This window comes from Balaenoptera borealis, assembly GCF_965194805.1.
Source record: "Balaenoptera borealis genome assembly, chromosome: 15".
NCBI classification, from domain to species: domain Eukaryota; kingdom Metazoa; phylum Chordata; class Mammalia; order Artiodactyla; family Balaenopteridae; genus Balaenoptera; species Balaenoptera borealis.
Window position 1 is genome coordinate 76,450,611 of NC_138871.1, and position 15,592 is coordinate 76,466,202.

Below are 15,592 nucleotides of genomic sequence, written 5' to 3' on the forward strand. Positions count from 1 at the left end.
GGGTGGGGCCCAAGAACCTGTGTTTTAACGAGCTCTTGGCGCGCTCCACAGGCAAATTCATGTTTGAGGAGCCCCCAAAATCGAGCTCCACAGAAGTCGTGGAGAAGCAGGAGGGCAGTGATGCAGAGAGCAGGTCCACCAGCCGCCAGGCTCTGCCGCTCGCAGGGGTTCCAGTAGGCGGGCTCAGGGGGGCCTTTCCTGTTACTCTCAGCCCCCGGCCCACCACTGTCTCTCGGGTCTCCCTCTCTCGTCTCCTGCTGGAGGGCCGTTCTTCCTGATCGCTCTTGGGGCTGTGAGCCAGGGCTGGCGGCCTCGCGCTCTACCTCCACGCACAGCACTTAGCCTCGGCCCGTCCTGGGTCCAAACAAGGAGCATGCAGGGGGCACGGTGGGCCCCCTCGTCTCACCCTAGAGCTGTCACGGTGATTGCAGCATCTGCTGCCATTGGGGGTGACCACAGCAGCCCCCCACAGGCATGGGTTTCCCCATCCACGGCAGTGCCCAGAGTCTGTCCTGAGTGAATAGAACTGTCGGGGACGAACACATGGAACAGTGCCTTCCACTTTTCTAATTGAGTAGCAAGACGCTTTGGTTCTGGAGAAATCTCATACAGGACCCTGATATATAAAACAGACAGAAGTAAAATTGGCCCGGTTGGGACAGGAGTGGGGACTGGATCTCTGCCCCTCAGCCTCAGCCCACCTCTGTGGCAGCCCTGGGCAGCTTTGCAGAAGGTCAGGGTGCCTGAGCGTGGTTTGAAAGCCACTGGATGGAAAAGCAGGAAAACCTAAGATGTGTGGTCACCCCAGAGCAGGTTTAGCGGCTGACTGTCCCAGGTTCAAGTCCCAGCTCTGCCACTTAGCAGCTGGTGGGCCCTGGGTGGGTTGCTGAACTTCTCAAAAGCCACAGTTTCTCTCTTTGTAAATTAAAGTCCAGGCCCAGTGATTGTAAGGGTAAAATGGGATGAAGTACAGGAAATTTCCTTTGTATGATACTATCACTATTTCAGGTTTACTTTGCTCTGAAAAAGCCTTTGGGTGTTTAAAGTACACAATTGAAATGGAAAAGGCAGCTTTTCCATTTCCTGTTGTCATGCAAATATCAGCATCATGTGTTGTGCACACAAAGGCCTTTACCTCACCTCCAGCGTCTTCGTGGTTATAATTGAGGAGCCTTTCCAAGATCACACAGTCTGGGGCGTGGTCCAAGCAGGAGCTGCGTCCTCTTGACTACTGGCCCAGGACTTACCCCATCACCCCCAGACCGAGACCCCACCTGTGCCGGGTGCCCACTTCACAGCCCCGGTCCATTTGCTCTCCATGGCGGGTGATGTAGGGGATGGGTGTTTTCCACTGCAAGGACCGCCAGCGTCCACTGGTCATGTCAGCGTTTGGAGTATCGTTGGGGGTATTGGAATAAACGAAGACCACCCAGATGAGAACACGTAAAGGCCACTTATTCAGAGCAGGCCGTAGCAGGGGGGCTCAGCCACCATCACCAGCGTTTGGGCAGAGACTCACAGGCAGGCGGGGAGCGGGAAAGATTTCTGGTGGCAAAAGGGGAAGGCTCGGGTCTGCCTGACTGGAGACTCTTGGCACGCGAAAGCCAGAGGCCTAACCAGAAGTGGGGCGGCCTGCAGCCTGTGTGTTTGGTTGGGGGAGCATGTTTGCCTCTGTCGCTGGGCCTAATAAGTGGGAAGCAGGGTAAAGACTAGGGAAGCTGGCAGTTACCGATCAAGGCCTGGCCACTGGGGCCATAGCTGCAGAGACTGCGGTGCGGCTTCCTGGGCCGGTGGCTGCAGGTTGTGGGTTCTGTTTATATCTGGCCTGGCGGTTGCCTGTTTGTTCATACAGTCTGTCGGGGCCGCTGTGGGTGTGATCAGGGTTGGGAGCTTTGCTTTCAAGCCGCGGGTGGCAGAGCCCCTTCAGCCGGGCCGCCCTGGTTTCTTGGTGCTGCTGCCATGGTAGGTGAGGGGCAGCGTTTGGCCGCCCCCGTGCAGAGAAGGAGAAATGTCATCCCCCACAAGGTGAGAAGAGAGAGAGGTCCCTGAGGTCCTGGTCCCTCGGGGTGGGTGGGTGGGGGGCTCAGCGGCCTGGAGAGTCAGGCTGGGGCTGTCAAGAGTGTGACTCTGGGAAAGCGGCAAATGATGGCCATCCAAGGCAGCTACCTGGACTGGCCAGTTTACTGTTTACAGCCCAGAACGAAGTCAGTTGGGTCGAAACACAATGTGAGCTAGACATCCTCAAGCAGCACCTGTGATCACAGGCCTCTGCTTTGCCCACCTCAGCAGCATACGGGCTCCACTTTGCAGCTTCCAGATCATTCCTTATTCCCACTGAACAGATAAGGAGACACTCAGAGAGTGAAATGACTGGCCTGGGGTCGTACACAGGTTCTCCTGCATCCCCCTCCAGGGGGTCCTCCCTGAGACCGGTCAGAATCCCCCCATCCCTGGCCCTGCGGGATGTGGCCCGACTTCCCCTCAGACCCTCCCCCTCCTCCCTCCATGCACCTGCCGTCCAGTTGTTGGGCACTTGAACATACCAAGCCCTTCCCACCTCAGTGTTTTCACAGGGCTCTTCTCTCTGCCTGGAGCACAGCTTTCCCAACCCTGCTCATCCTTCCTCCAATGCTTCCCTGAATCCCCTGGCCCAGCGAGGCTGGTGTGGGCCCACAGGGTGAGTGCCTCTCCTCCATGATTTGCGTGACTCTTGTGATCGGGTCGCGGTGGAAGCCCGTTGCCTAGTGCTGCTGCAAATCACATTGTCCTGGAATGAATGTCACAAGTTCATTTATTGGCACTCTGAGAATTTTTGCTAATGGAAAAAAAAAAGTGAATTTAAGATTAAAAAATGAAAAGTGCTTTATTTTGAAGCAGGAACGTTACATGTTTGGAAAAGAGTTGATTTCCCTGTCTGGTTTAGTATCACCCTGGCTTTGAAGGTAACAGTCATGTTGTCTGTGAGTCTTGGCTTCAGAAGGATCCACCGTCTTCTGGTTAGTCTAGGAGATGCCTCTGCAGCTCAAGTGCACTCAGGACCTGGGCCCTTGGTCCCCATCGGGGACCTGTCACAGGGGCAGGTGCATCTGGGAACACTGACACAAGCCCCCTGGGTGGCCGGAGGGGAGGACGTTCTCGTGTCAATCCCTGTCACCAGAGCCGCCTGAGCCCCGTGGAGCAGGGCCACTCCTTGGCCTATCAGAGCTGTCAGCTGTGGCACCTGCCGCCTCTCACTCATGCGCGCTCCCCGCCCGCCTGCACAATGTGACCTGGCCCGGACATCTGTCTTCTATCAGGCACACACAGCAGGAAAGCTGGCGTCTGTGCGTGCACATGCGTGTGTACTGCAGGAGCACGGTTCCATGTGCCTGCACCCGTCCAGGGACCTCCCCCCACTGCCCCCCCACCCCCACGACCTCCTGTAACCCGTGCTGTGTGGGAACCCGCACAAGGTCGGGAGCTGCAGTTCCGTCCGTTGCAGACCCCACTGTTTGATGCTCAGTTGCCCCATCCCTGGTGACAGGAGTCTGATCGTACCAGCCTTCCTTTGGAGGAGGGAGAAGGGGGGCATCCTTTATGGCTCCGTGCAGAGGGTGTGCTGGTGGCGGGCACAGCCGAGCTGGGTGGTGTGTCCTGCGGGCAGCTGGGTGGGTGCGGGTGGAAAGGAGCTGAGGGGGGACAGAGGGGGCGCCAGGACCGTAGCCGTGTGTGCAGTCTGAGTCCACGTTCACGCGACGCGTGAGGGAGGGGAGGGAACGGGCTTGGAGTCTGAGTGACTCACCTGACATTGAAATGCCTGTCCTGTCCCTGAGTCAGAATCTGGCACCATCCTTAACTTGTCCCTTCTGCCCACGGGTCACTTCAGCAGTCCATGTTTATCAGCACTTTGCCTTCTGACGGCCTCCCTGCTCTCATTTTCCCTAGTCCGGGCCCTGGTCGTTCCTCCATGGCCCAGGAGCGAAGCTTCCACGGGGCACTGGGTTCCCGGTGGTGCCCAGTCCCGCAGCCCCTCACAGATTGAGGGTCTCTCTGCCTGTGTCAGTCTTCTGCCCTCAGCCCCCCAGGTCACTGCCCACCTCTACGCCACCTCCCCTAGGAAGCCCTCGGGCTGGGTTGGCTCCTTCCTCTGGGCTCCGGCTATCACGGAATGATTGCCCTGTGTGGTGATGACGGGTGTATGTCTGTGACCCTGCTCGGCTGTGAGCTTCTGGGGACAGTGCCAGGTCTTCCTCACCTCTGTGCCCTCATCACCCAGCACAGGTCCTTGCCCGTGGGAGGTACTTCCCAAGCGCTGGGTCATAGAAGTCACTCCGAGTGAAAGGTTGAGCTTTTCTTACGGGAGGGCCGAGGGGCTGCTGGAGAGACCAGCTCGGGTGCCTGCGAGATCCCTGGAGGAGGAGCCATGGGGTGGAAGGCCTCTGTCTGAGACGATGCTGGCTGCCCCTCTCTCTTCACTCCCTTTCCCCCCTCCCTGGGGGGAGGAGGTAGAAATAAGTCTGGATTAGAGATGTACTGTCACCCTGTTCGTCCATCTATCCGTTCGTCTGTCTGTCCATCCTTCCGCCACCCCTCCATCCATCTGTTCTTTCGTCTAATATTTATTGAGCGTCTGCTCTGGACCAGGCACACTACTGAGTCCCCAGAGACAGAATTTGGGGCTAACCAGGACAGGACCCTGGGGCTTTCAGCCATCAAAGCTCCATGTTTCTTCTTGTTCTTTGTCTCCCCTGGAGACGGGTCGGGGGTAGTCGGGGAGACAGGGGATGGCCCGGGAGGAACGGGGTGGGGTTCAGATGGTGCCTGACTGAGCAGCCCCATGTGCTGTAGAGTCGCTTTATTTCAGTTCAAGACACAGAAGATAACAAATGTCTCCAGGGAGAAAAACAGGAACATTCATCCGATTTGAGAGGAAAACTCACATAGCAGGAAAGCCAGGCCTAATTTGTGCTCTCCGAACCAGAAGTAGGTGCAAGAAGGGAAATCATTGAAATCTCTGCCTGGCTTCTCCAGAGATAATTAATCACGTCTGTCCATTCACTTCCTTTGTTCTTCAGACCCTCCCTTCTCTCTGTGCTCCCTCTGATTTCTGGTCGGTGGGAAGCCCCCAGCCTCTGCCCCAGGGGGCCAGTCTGCTGGGGAGGATGTGTGCGTGCCTTCCCCATGGGCGGTTTCAGAGCTGCCGGTTCTGGTTCCGAGCAGGGTGGACCTGCGGACGTGGGCTGTGAGCTCCCTGCTGGGGGCTCCTCGCCCTTCACTGCTGCAGCCCCTGCTGGGTGCAGGAGCAGAGCCAAGCAAAGGGTGGCTGCGACGGGTAATTGAGGGACAGCCGTGGGACAGAGCCCGCAGGCCCCCGGCTGGTCCAGTGGCTCCCGAACACGGCTGGTCATCAGAGTCCACAGGGACACAAGCAGCTCCCGGGGCCTGCAGCTGGGGTTCTCATTCAGCGGGTCTCGGCTGGCTATGGCCGTCTCCAGCTGGCCTGCCCCGAAGGCCAGGGCCTCGTCGGTACCCACTTACTAGGGGTCATTAGAGTGGCACCAGCTCTGCCTGGTCTGTGAAGCGGAAGGGGAAGACATCCCAGGAAGAGCAGGACACTCTGACTCCTTAAGATGTGTGAGGAAGCACAGATGAAGTTTCTGGAGAAGCCCAGGCTCCCTTCACCTTGCCCAGCACCACAGGCAGGGCCTGGGGATGGCACCACAGCAGAGGTGTGGCCCTGGTGACCTGTGGCCTGAGCCCATCTGGCTTGTGCCCAAGATGGACAAAAGTGCAGGGACTGGGGTGTGGCCATTGAGTCCCTGGCCCTGCCTGCCGTGTGGCCTTGAGCAGACACCCAGCTTCTTGAACCACCATTTCCCTGTCTCCTGAAAGAGATCTTCCCGCTGGGGCCTCCGCCCTGAGCACCGAGGAGTGTTGGTCCCGTGGCCTTCCAGCAGGTGCAGCCTCACCTTTCCTAGCATCTCGCCACCTCCACTGGGAGGCTGAAATTCTAGCAGACATCTAAATCCAGACCGTGGGAATGGCCACCTCTGAGCGCCCTGCCCTCCTACACCCAGGGCCGCCCTGCTGCTATTTTTATCTGCTGCTGGTTAATCTGTGTGTTGTTTACGGTGGTATCAGCGCAGTTTTACTGCATAGTATCGCCAGCATGAGCTCAGTTGGTGACTTCTGTCCAGTGGAATGGCCCTCCAGGCAGACAGGCGCACGGAAATCCCACTTCCAGTTAAAAGCTTATTTCTGTTGTTTGCAGGAACCTTAAAATGGCTAATCTAGGCACCACCAGCAGGGGTTGGATCACCTTGTTAAAATAAAACCAAGTTTGTTTATTTACTGGCGCTATAACTTCCAGTGACGTGTGTAGATCGGCAGTCTTCAGGTCCCTGAAGGCTGACATGTCCCCTGTGTAACCACCACCCGGATCAGGAAATAAAGCCCTCCCGGGGCCCAGAAGCTTCCTCGAGTCCCCTCCTGGTTTCCCGCAGCAGTGTCTGGGCCAAAGCAGGACCTTGGCCAGTCGATGAATGAGACGTAAAGGGACCCGAGGGGTGCAGAGGCGATTGGGGCTCTGAGTAGCCAGAGGGGTTTCCTGAAGGAGGTGAGGTTTGCTCAGTGGGACTGAAGTGTTTTCTGGAACGACGGAGGTTAGACCGCTCAAGGGAGGGGGGGATGTGTGTGGGGAAACAAGGGAGCACTGACCAAGGCTGCCTTCTGTTCTCCCCTGGGGCCAGGCCCTGAGGTTTGCAGGCTCACGTGCATCCATCCCTGTGTCTGAGCGGCTGTGCGGTGGCTCTCGGATCCCGGCCCCCGGGGTGCCGAGGCGGTGTGGCCTCGCAGCTCCGGAAGGAGGGCACGTCCTGTGCCCTGTGACCCGTCCTGCGGCCCTTCAGGGCTGGAGTTGTCTGCGGTCAGCTGCGTCGTGCAGACAGCCTCCTGCTCTTCCCACACATCCCGCAGCGGCCGTTCCCTGGGCGCAGGGCTGCGCTGCTTCCGTGGCAGCATGTCACCGCCTCACTGTCAGCTCCTTGCAAAGTGCCTTCGCGACACAAGCTCGAGCCTGCCCAGTGCCTGTGTGGGTCTGACCAGGCCACCCGGGCTGGCCGGCAGGGCTCTTTTGAGAGGTACTAACCTCGAATTCTGTCTGTGATTCCCCAGCTCCAAGAAGCCCAAGAAACGCCCGGAAGTGGCCGTGAAGCCCAAACCCTTGCCCCGTCTCTCCATCTTTGACGAGGAGGTGGACCCCGACGAGGGGCTCTTTGGCCCGGGCAGGAAGCCCTCTCCCCGGAGCCCCGCAGACGACGCACCCCCCAGGGACTGTAAGTAGAGCCCCGGGGGTGTTCCTTTCACTCTCGCTGTCTCCCAGGTGACCCAGCCAACCTCTGCAAGCGGCTTTGGTCCCACCACACATGAGCAGGACGGCTCGTGTGTTAACACGATGCACATGCAGTCAGTGGAGATTTTCTGCTGGAGAAATCTAGTCTCACACCTTGTGTCCCCATAGCCTGGAACATTCCAGGGCTGTATGTTTATTCTAATCATCCCTCAGAAGCAAAGAGTAGTTTTCTTTGCTGCTTTGAAAAGTGTGGGTTGTGACTGGTGTAGAAGTACCTCTGTTACCTCTGCAGCCAGATGTGGGCACCAGGTGGAGAGTGGACGCTGGCCTGCCCCCGGCCTGCTGGGGCTCTGCATGACTTGGAGTCTGACAAGAGGCTCTGTGTCCCCTGCAGAGACCCCGAGGGAGGGCCCAGTGCAGAGCTGGAACAGGGAAGCTGAGCAGCCTTGGGACTTCCACACCCGCCCCTGTTCTGACCCTTCCTACCCCCGCCCGGGTCTGCATCCAGGGTAGGGAACTGATGGCATCCATTAATTCAGCCGGCACCAGGCGCCCGCTGACGGCCAGGCACTGTGCTGGGCCCGAGAACACCTGGATGAGTGAATCACAGTTCTGGCCTCAGGGCCTCCCTGAGGGAGACAGGACATGTCCTGACCATTAGAGGCTGGCCTGGGCCTGTAACAAGTCTGAGCAGGACGTCCGTGCCTTGGGGACCCCAGGGAAGGCTTCCTGGGTGAGGGTCAGGCGGAGGAACTGTACCTGAGCTGGATCCTGAAAGATCAGCGGAGTTTGCCAGGGCTGCTGACAAAGCATGTTCCAGGCGAAGAAGCCGCAGTTACCTTTCACGAAGGGCAGCGTTGAGCAGGGGAGGAGGGGAGAGGGTGGGGAGTAGACCCCGGCTCCTCTAAGGCAGAGGCTGTGGTCAGAGCCGCGTCTGCTCACCACTGCATCCCACAGCTGGCAGCCCCGGGCCGGTGGTTGGCGCTCCGTGAGCGCTTGTAGGACGACTGGGGTGCAGCCCTGGGGGCTGAGCTAAGAGATCCAACTGGCCGGGGCCACGGGGAGCCTGGGGTGTGAGCTGAAGAGGCTGTTTCCTCCTGAAAGCAGTGGGGAGGCCGCACCAGGAGGGGTGCCATCAGGTGGCTCTGGCCCAGCGTGGAGGGAGGCGGGGCCAGGGCTGCAGGCCCCCGTGAGCACCTGTCTCTTGCCCCACGTGGCCCCATTCCTCTGGTACTTCCGCAATCTGCCTTGCAGACCGAAGTGACAATATTGCTCCCTCTCTGCTGGCTGTGGCAGGAGGTTGGGCCAGACTCTCTCCACCCTGCACCCCGCAGGCAGCCGAGGACAGGCTAGGACTTCTTCTGACCCCTCTGCTGCTGCCTCCTCCGCAGCCCTGAAACTGTTTGACGATCCTGACCTCGGCGGAGCCGTGCCCCTGGGTGACCCCTTACTGCTGCCAGCTGCCCCCGAGAGTGGAGGACCCACGTCCCGCCCAGGCTGCAGGAAGGCCTCCAAGGAGCTGTCCAGGTACCAGCTGTCCCCAGGGCTGCTTCACCAGGTCTGAGAGTGGCCTGGACAGAGCCAGGGACCCACCCAGTCTGGGGGCACTTCAGCTTCCTTGGGCTCCGAGGGAGGGAATGCCAACCCCTCAGAGGCAGGAGCCTGTGGGTGGGAGCTGACCAGGAGGCAGCAGATGGGGTGCGATGGAAGGGTGGGGTGGGGGGCTGTCAGCAGCTCAGCAGGTTCCAGAAAGACAGGACTTCATGTATACAAATAGTGTATATAAAGAATAAGTTATGTAACTGCACGAGCAAGTGTAACTGGCATAAACAGGTTTGGGAACAGATATATAAAACTGACGCTTGGTAGCACACAGCTCACGTGGGGGGAGCAAAGTGCAGATGTTCTGGGCAGTGGCAGGTCCCCATCGACAGGCCTTATGGAGGGGAGAGCGAGGCGTAGTCTGTTATGTGGAGGTCGATTGACAGAACATGTGCACACCTGACCGCCGCAAGGTGTGTGCCGTTTGTCAGGCAGTATGCTGGGCTCTTTACGTGTTATCTTATTTAATCCTCACAGCAGCACTGCCTCCCACCCTCACCCTCCACGTAGGTGCTATTTTCTCCTTTTTACGGAAAATGGAGGGTGGGAGAGGTAACTGGCCCAAGGCCCCAGCGCCCAGGTGACAGGCGGGGATTGGGACCCAGGTCAGCCTGCCTGTGTCCCGTCCTCCCACCCTTCCAGGACTCTGAGCGCTTGGAGGAGGGGAGGCTGGCAGCTGCGCCTCCCACCCCGGGGCCGGCAGGCTCTCCCTGGGCTTCTGCTCGTGCCGCTGCTTCCTCAGGACGCTGTGCGTCCCTGCATCGCGTCATCCGTGTCCCCAGGAGGCAGGCCGAGCCTGGCCGTCTGCGGGACTCTGAGCTCTGTCTTTCCAGGAAGTTACGTGGCGCTGGACATGCGATCCCGGAGGCTGTCACCACCCCCCCTCGTTAGCAGCCGCGGGCTGTTAGCCTTCCGAGTGCCCGCCGACCCTGAGTCACGGCGGCGGCTCCTTGTCATTACATCTCCCCGCGGCCCCTGGCAGCTGTTCACGCTCACCCTGTGTCCTCACCGCTGACATCCAGGCAGCAGTACTCCCTGGGAGAAGCTGGGACTGTTGTTATGTGCTTCGGGGTGACACTGAGGCCCAGGGAAGCAGGTCCGCCCCCGTGGAGCCTCTGCTGTTTCCAGGACTCAGCATGTCCTAGTGGGGCAGAACCAGTGGGACCTTTGGGCATCGTTTATATTAAATCCATTACACCGGCACTTTCCAGCCCATGTCCTGCGGAACACCGGTTTGGGGGGTTTGAAAGGTGTTGCCTTCAAAGGCTTTCTGTGGCCAGATGGCCGGGTTAAGCAGGACTTCCCAAGCCTTTAGTGTGTGGGCACGCGTGGCTCAAGGGGAATGCTACGCAGCATTTCACGTTCCAGTTGGTCCCCGGGACCCTTTGCTTTGTAAGGCCTCCTACATCCCACAGGGCTCTCTGGGAGTCACTGCCTTAGAGAATGTGAGTCCTGCGACCCTGCCTTTGCTCTACCAGACATCTGGTAAAGAAAGAATTACCCTCTTGAAAGCAGGAACCATATTTTATTTTTCTTTGTGTGTGTCCTGGGACTATCCAGGCGGTAATCGGGCTTCCTTATGATAAACTTTCTAATATTCATTCATCCATCAGTGCTTTCATCACCCCTTCATTCCATCACTGGCATCTGCCATCCGCCATCCTGAGGCAGCATGGAGGGGCATTTGAGCCGGGTTTGGAGTCTGAGAAGCCCCCGTTCCCTCTTGCTCTGGGGCCCCAGTTTTGGTCTTTAGTCAAGTTCTGCAGGGACCTGGGGAAGAGGAGTGGACCTGGGATCTTCAGACCTCCCTCCAGCCCCTCGGTGGTTGATCTTACACGTGCAGGGCCTGGAAGAGAGGGGAGCTGGACCTTGTGTCAGTGGGACCTGTTTTTACCTGTGACTCAGGGAGCCCAGTTGGAAATAGGGTGCTTGGCAAGAGATGCTGTGTGGCCACCTGTATCCCGGGTGTGACTGCCCCACCTTCCACCTCAGAGCAAATCCAGCTCCTGATTAGCTCCAAAGAGTCATTGCTTTGCCAAGCAGTATAAATCCTGAACTCCGACACAAGCTTTTAGCTGCTGCTTTATTTCCCTAAGGGCCCCTGTTTGAGGATAATTCAGTCCCTCAGAGCTTTTCCTGGGTACCCAGCCTCCAGTGGAGGATGCAGGACAAGCCAGCACCTGCCCCAGGGGGGCTCGAGGAAGGGCAGCCACTTGGCGGGAGCGGGGACACAGCTGAGCTGAGCTTGCCAGGAGCAGCCTGTCCCGGGGTGCTGCCTCCTGGGGTGCTGCCTCCTGGGGTTGCCTGGAACTCACTCTTTCAAGGCCTGGCTTGGGCCAGTCCCTCCGCGTCTGGAGGGACACCTTTTGCTCACTTCTCTGCCATCCGTGGGAGGCTCTGAATTCTCCCCTTGGGGTCTGTGCCCCATCACAGGAGGCTGACCCAGGAAGCAGGCAGGGTGACCACTGCCCCTTCAGTAGCTGCTACCTGGCAGGCAGCCCTTCCCGGGAAGGGCACCTCCACCCTCATGTAGACCTCTGCCAGGCCCTGTGGTGCCGGGAGTTGTTCTGGCCAGAGGTGCTTCCCCGCTGCTCCTGCCTTTACTCAGCCGTGCTGCTGTCTGAGCTGGAGCCCGTTCACAGATAGGGAGACGGAGGACCAGGCAGGTGGGGTGGGCTGAGGCCAATGAAGGAGTAGTAGGATGAGGCAGGGAACCGCACTCCGCCTGCCGCACCGCGTGTCTTTGTACGCAGGGTTGTAACCCTGTGGGGTGACGCTACTGTTCCCATTTGGCAGATGGGAAGCCAAAGCTTGGAGAGGCCAAGTGGCCTGCGCGAGGCCCCCCGGTCTTCTGCCTGCAGCGCCTTTGCCCTCTTTCCCCTGTCCCCAGCTAGCTGTGGGCCCCAGGCCAGGCCCTTCATCTTTCTGTGCCCCAGTTTTCACATCTGTAAAATGGAGCTAACATCTGCTACCAGACAGTGTCTTGTGATTACTAAATGAATTAACGGATGCGGAAAAGGCTGGCCGTGGTAGGTACCCAGCCCAACGTTGATTGGGTGGGCGGGTCGGGGGATGGGTTGGATGGGTCTTTTCACTGTGCATCTGGTCTGCAGTTGAGTCCTTGCACAAGGAGCTGGCAGCAAGAGCTCCCTCGGGCAGAGGGCAGAGCGGGGCTGCCTTTCTTTCCTGCTATTCGGGACTTGGGCTGGTCCTGTGTGACCGTCACACTGCTGCGCCCTTCAGTTCCACCAACAGACTGTCAGGTCCGGGGCATGGCGGAGTCTTGGTGGGTGATGGCTGAGGCTGGCTTCAGCCCTCGGTGGGCCGTGTCTAACGAACGCCCGGGTGGCCCACCAGGGGACACTGGGGGCCGGCAGACCCCACCCCACGATGGCTTAGAGCCCCTCATTCATTCTTTCTCTGGCTGAACTTGGCCTGGATGAGAGTCCAGCGTCTCAAGTCAGACTTACTGGTTCCAACTGAGGCCGGCCACATGCTTTCACCTCAGGCAGGTGGCTCGGCCTCCAGAACTTGAGCGTCCGCATCTGCAGGGTGAAGATTGCGCTATACCTCCCCAAGGGTTGTTGAGGATAGAAAAAGACAATGGGTCTAAAGTGCGTGGCCCAGAGCAGGAGCTCCGTATGTGGCAGCTGTTACTGTTATTTCTTGAAGGGTTGAAGGAAAAGTCACCTAAAGGAGCCAGCTTGTCTGGAGTGGGGTCACCCGAAAAGCAGTCCTGCAGAGGCTGCCAAGGGGCCGGCTCTGCTCCCGCTGGGCTGCGGGGTTGCAGGGAAGGAGAGCTCTGCCCCTCAGTTCCTCCCCGGGGGCGGATGGGTGGAAGGGCGAGGCTGGGAGGCGGGGGGACTGAGCCCAGTGCCCTGCAGGGGTGCCTGCCTTGGCAGGGGGCACCTTGTCCCTTTTGCAGGAGATTGTGCTCAGGGCTTCTCCCTCTGGTTCTCTAGAGTCGAAGAGGACTTGGACCAGATTCTGAACCTGGGGGCTGAGTCCAAACCCCAGCTTCAGCCCCAGCCCAAGCCCAAGCCTCCAGTGGCAGCTAAGCCAGCGCTACTCAGAAAACCAGCTGTTCCCCCCAGAGCGGGTTCATCTGAGGCTTTGGCCAGGCAGCAGAAGCAGCAGCAGATCCAAGCCATGGACGAGACGGACATCTTACAGTACATCCGGGACCACGACGCTCCTGGCCAGGCTGCCCCCAGCCTCTTCTGACCACCCCCAAGCCCTGTGCTGTTCCTGAGCCAGCGGACTCTCCTGTGGAGGGGCACGTAATGAGGTGCAGATTTGGACCTGTGGGGCCAGAACCTCTATTCCCAAGGGAGGGAGGGTGGAAGCCTGGGTCATAGGACCCCTGTACTGCCTTCTTCCTTTTTCTCAGGCCTGTGGGTTTATGGAATCCTGCAAGATGCAGAGAGCAAGGTCACTATAGGAATTGGAGCCTAAATTGTCTCAGCCATGTGGATGTGGAGGGGAGAGCACGTGGGGATGCCTTGCTAACCAGGAACCCAGCCCCCAGGATGTCATGAGACTGGGAGCGCGGGGGACCAGGGAGGCTCCACTCGGGGTGGGAAACTTTGTGCCCACTTGGGCCCACCGGCTCTGCCAGCCCCAGCACGGGAAGGAGGGCCTGGCCAACTTGGGGTTTGGTGGGGGGGGTCTCCATGCCAAGCCAGTCTGGAGTCTCTAGTCACCATGGCTCCTGGAGGCTTGCAGGCCCTGGGAGGGTCCCCAGGAGAGGGATGCTGAGTGGGTGCCTAGGAGAGCCTGGCTAGGTGGGGTGGCCGAGCCACCTCGGGTTACCAGGTGCTAAGCACGGTGCCTTCCCAAGTGTCGAAGCTCAAGGGAGACGTCAGGCCCAGCCCTGCCTCTGGTGTGTAGATGGCCTGACAATCCCCGTGTCTTCCTGTCTCTTCCTTTCCTAGGGAAGGCCCGGCCAGACCACGGCCTCCTTGGGCCTCTGGCCATAGGGCCGATGTCCACCGTTACAGCTTTGAGCACAATTGTCCCTGCACCCTTCAGGGACACCTGTGGCCGAGGTGCCCCTCCTTCTCACGGCAGGCCTGGGCTGGGGGCTCTTCGGCCGCTACTTGAAGGGCCCCGTCTGTCCAGCGGTGGGTGCTGCCAGGCCTTCCCTGTCCTCAGGGTCTGGATTTGCTCACTGGCCTCCCCTAGTGGGAGCCTCCTTCCCGGGAGAAGGAGCCCTGCGCCGGGCAGGGCCAGTGCCGTAGACTTCTCCCCGACCCCCTTGCCCCGGCAGGCGGGTCTGAGCTTGGTGCAGTGCTCAGGAAACTCAATGAATGAGTGATGTTTAATGGAGCAAAGAATGCCTCTTTTTTTGATACAGTCTTCATGTTCAGAATTAGCTTTTAAGGAAACACAGGTTTTTAAGAAAATGCAACCGCTGTTGTCCCTTGGGTTGTGCTGCTTGACAGAGAGGGTTGGAAGGAGGATTTGGGATTAGGACCCCAGGCCGTTCCCAGTCGGGGCCCGGAGCCAACCCTGGTCCCTCAGGGATTCTGCCTGAGCCAGGCCGGTGTTTGCTGCCCTCAGAGTCTCTAGCACCCGCTGCCCAGTGCCAGGACCTGCAGGGCGGGCGGGAGCGCTCAGTCTGGTCTGTCCCGCGTCTCACGCACCTCGTCAGCTGTCCAGTCCCGATAAGGCCGTCCCCCTTCCCCTCCACTGGTGCCAGCGTGAGAGGAAATAGGCGGCTCCGGGGGCTGAGAGCCTAGTTCCTCCGCCCCCTCTGCCTTGTCTGGGCCCCGCGGGCAGCCTCCCTGGGGCCCTGAGCTGGCTCGGGACAGCCTCAGCCCCCCGCACAAGCCGCCCCTCTTCTCTTTCACTGCCAGGCCTTCACACCCGCACGCCACGCTGGGGTCCGCACCCTTGCTGACCGCAGGAAGGCCTCCGAGGGAAGGAGCAGGTGGTGAGGTGATGGGCTGCCGTGGCCTCTTTCTCCTCCCTGTTCTCTCCTCTGGGCCCCTCCCTCCCTGGCTCCTCCGCCCCCAGCGTGCCACATAGGAGAGAGGGTGCAGCTGGCAGGTGCCCGTGGGGGGCTGGTCCTCTGGTGGGGGGTCACAGGTGGAAGCTGCCACTCCGGTGTGGCTTCGCCCACTGCTAGCCCGTCCTCCCCCTGGCGGCCTGGCACTCGGACCCCTCAGCAGAGATACTGATGCTCCGCGGCCCCGCAGGTCTGTGCCCCACCGGCCAATCTGTGGCATCCGGTCATCCAATAAAGTCCATGTCAGTGGCTCGCTCCCGCATTTGTTAGTGGCGACCTTTTCTGACCCCGGGCTGATGGGGGACAATGTGGGGCACTGTCTTTACAGCCCCGGGCTGATGGGGCTCAACAAGGGTGCTTCCCTCGAAGGACCTGGGGTATGCCAGGCCTCCCAGGCTGCTGCTGGACAGGGCAGGGCGAGGGCAGAGGGGGGATTCCACCGTGTGAGCTGAGGCAGAGGGGCCAGAGGCCCCGGCCTGGTGGGGTCGTCGGTCAGTAACTGCTCAGCCGGGGCCTGTTTGGAAAGAGGACTTTTCGCTTCTCCAGACCTCACCTCTGTCTCCTCAGGGTAGGGACCGGTCTAGGCTTGAACTGGCCTTGAAGTCCTTTCAGCTTTGACACAAGACAGCCCCGCCGAATAAACCCGTCCA

The 15,592-nt window shown here is 59.6% G+C and overlaps 1 protein-coding gene across 1 annotated transcript in view; it reads left to right on the plus strand.

The window, feature by feature from the left end:
• Window positions 1–15,204, plus strand: part of HS1BP3 (HCLS1 binding protein 3) — a 35,874-nt gene extending 20,670 nt beyond the window's left edge. The window contains exons 5-7 of the mRNA XM_082358443.1: window positions 7,153–7,313; window positions 8,722–8,857; window positions 12,895–15,204. Coding sequence (XP_082214569.1) covers window positions 7,153–7,313; window positions 8,722–8,857; window positions 12,895–13,156 — 559 coding nt within the window. The 3' untranslated portion in view covers window positions 13,157–15,204. The remainder of the gene's footprint in view (window positions 1–7,152; window positions 7,314–8,721; window positions 8,858–12,894) is intronic.
• Window positions 15,205–15,592: the final 388 nt, after the last annotated feature.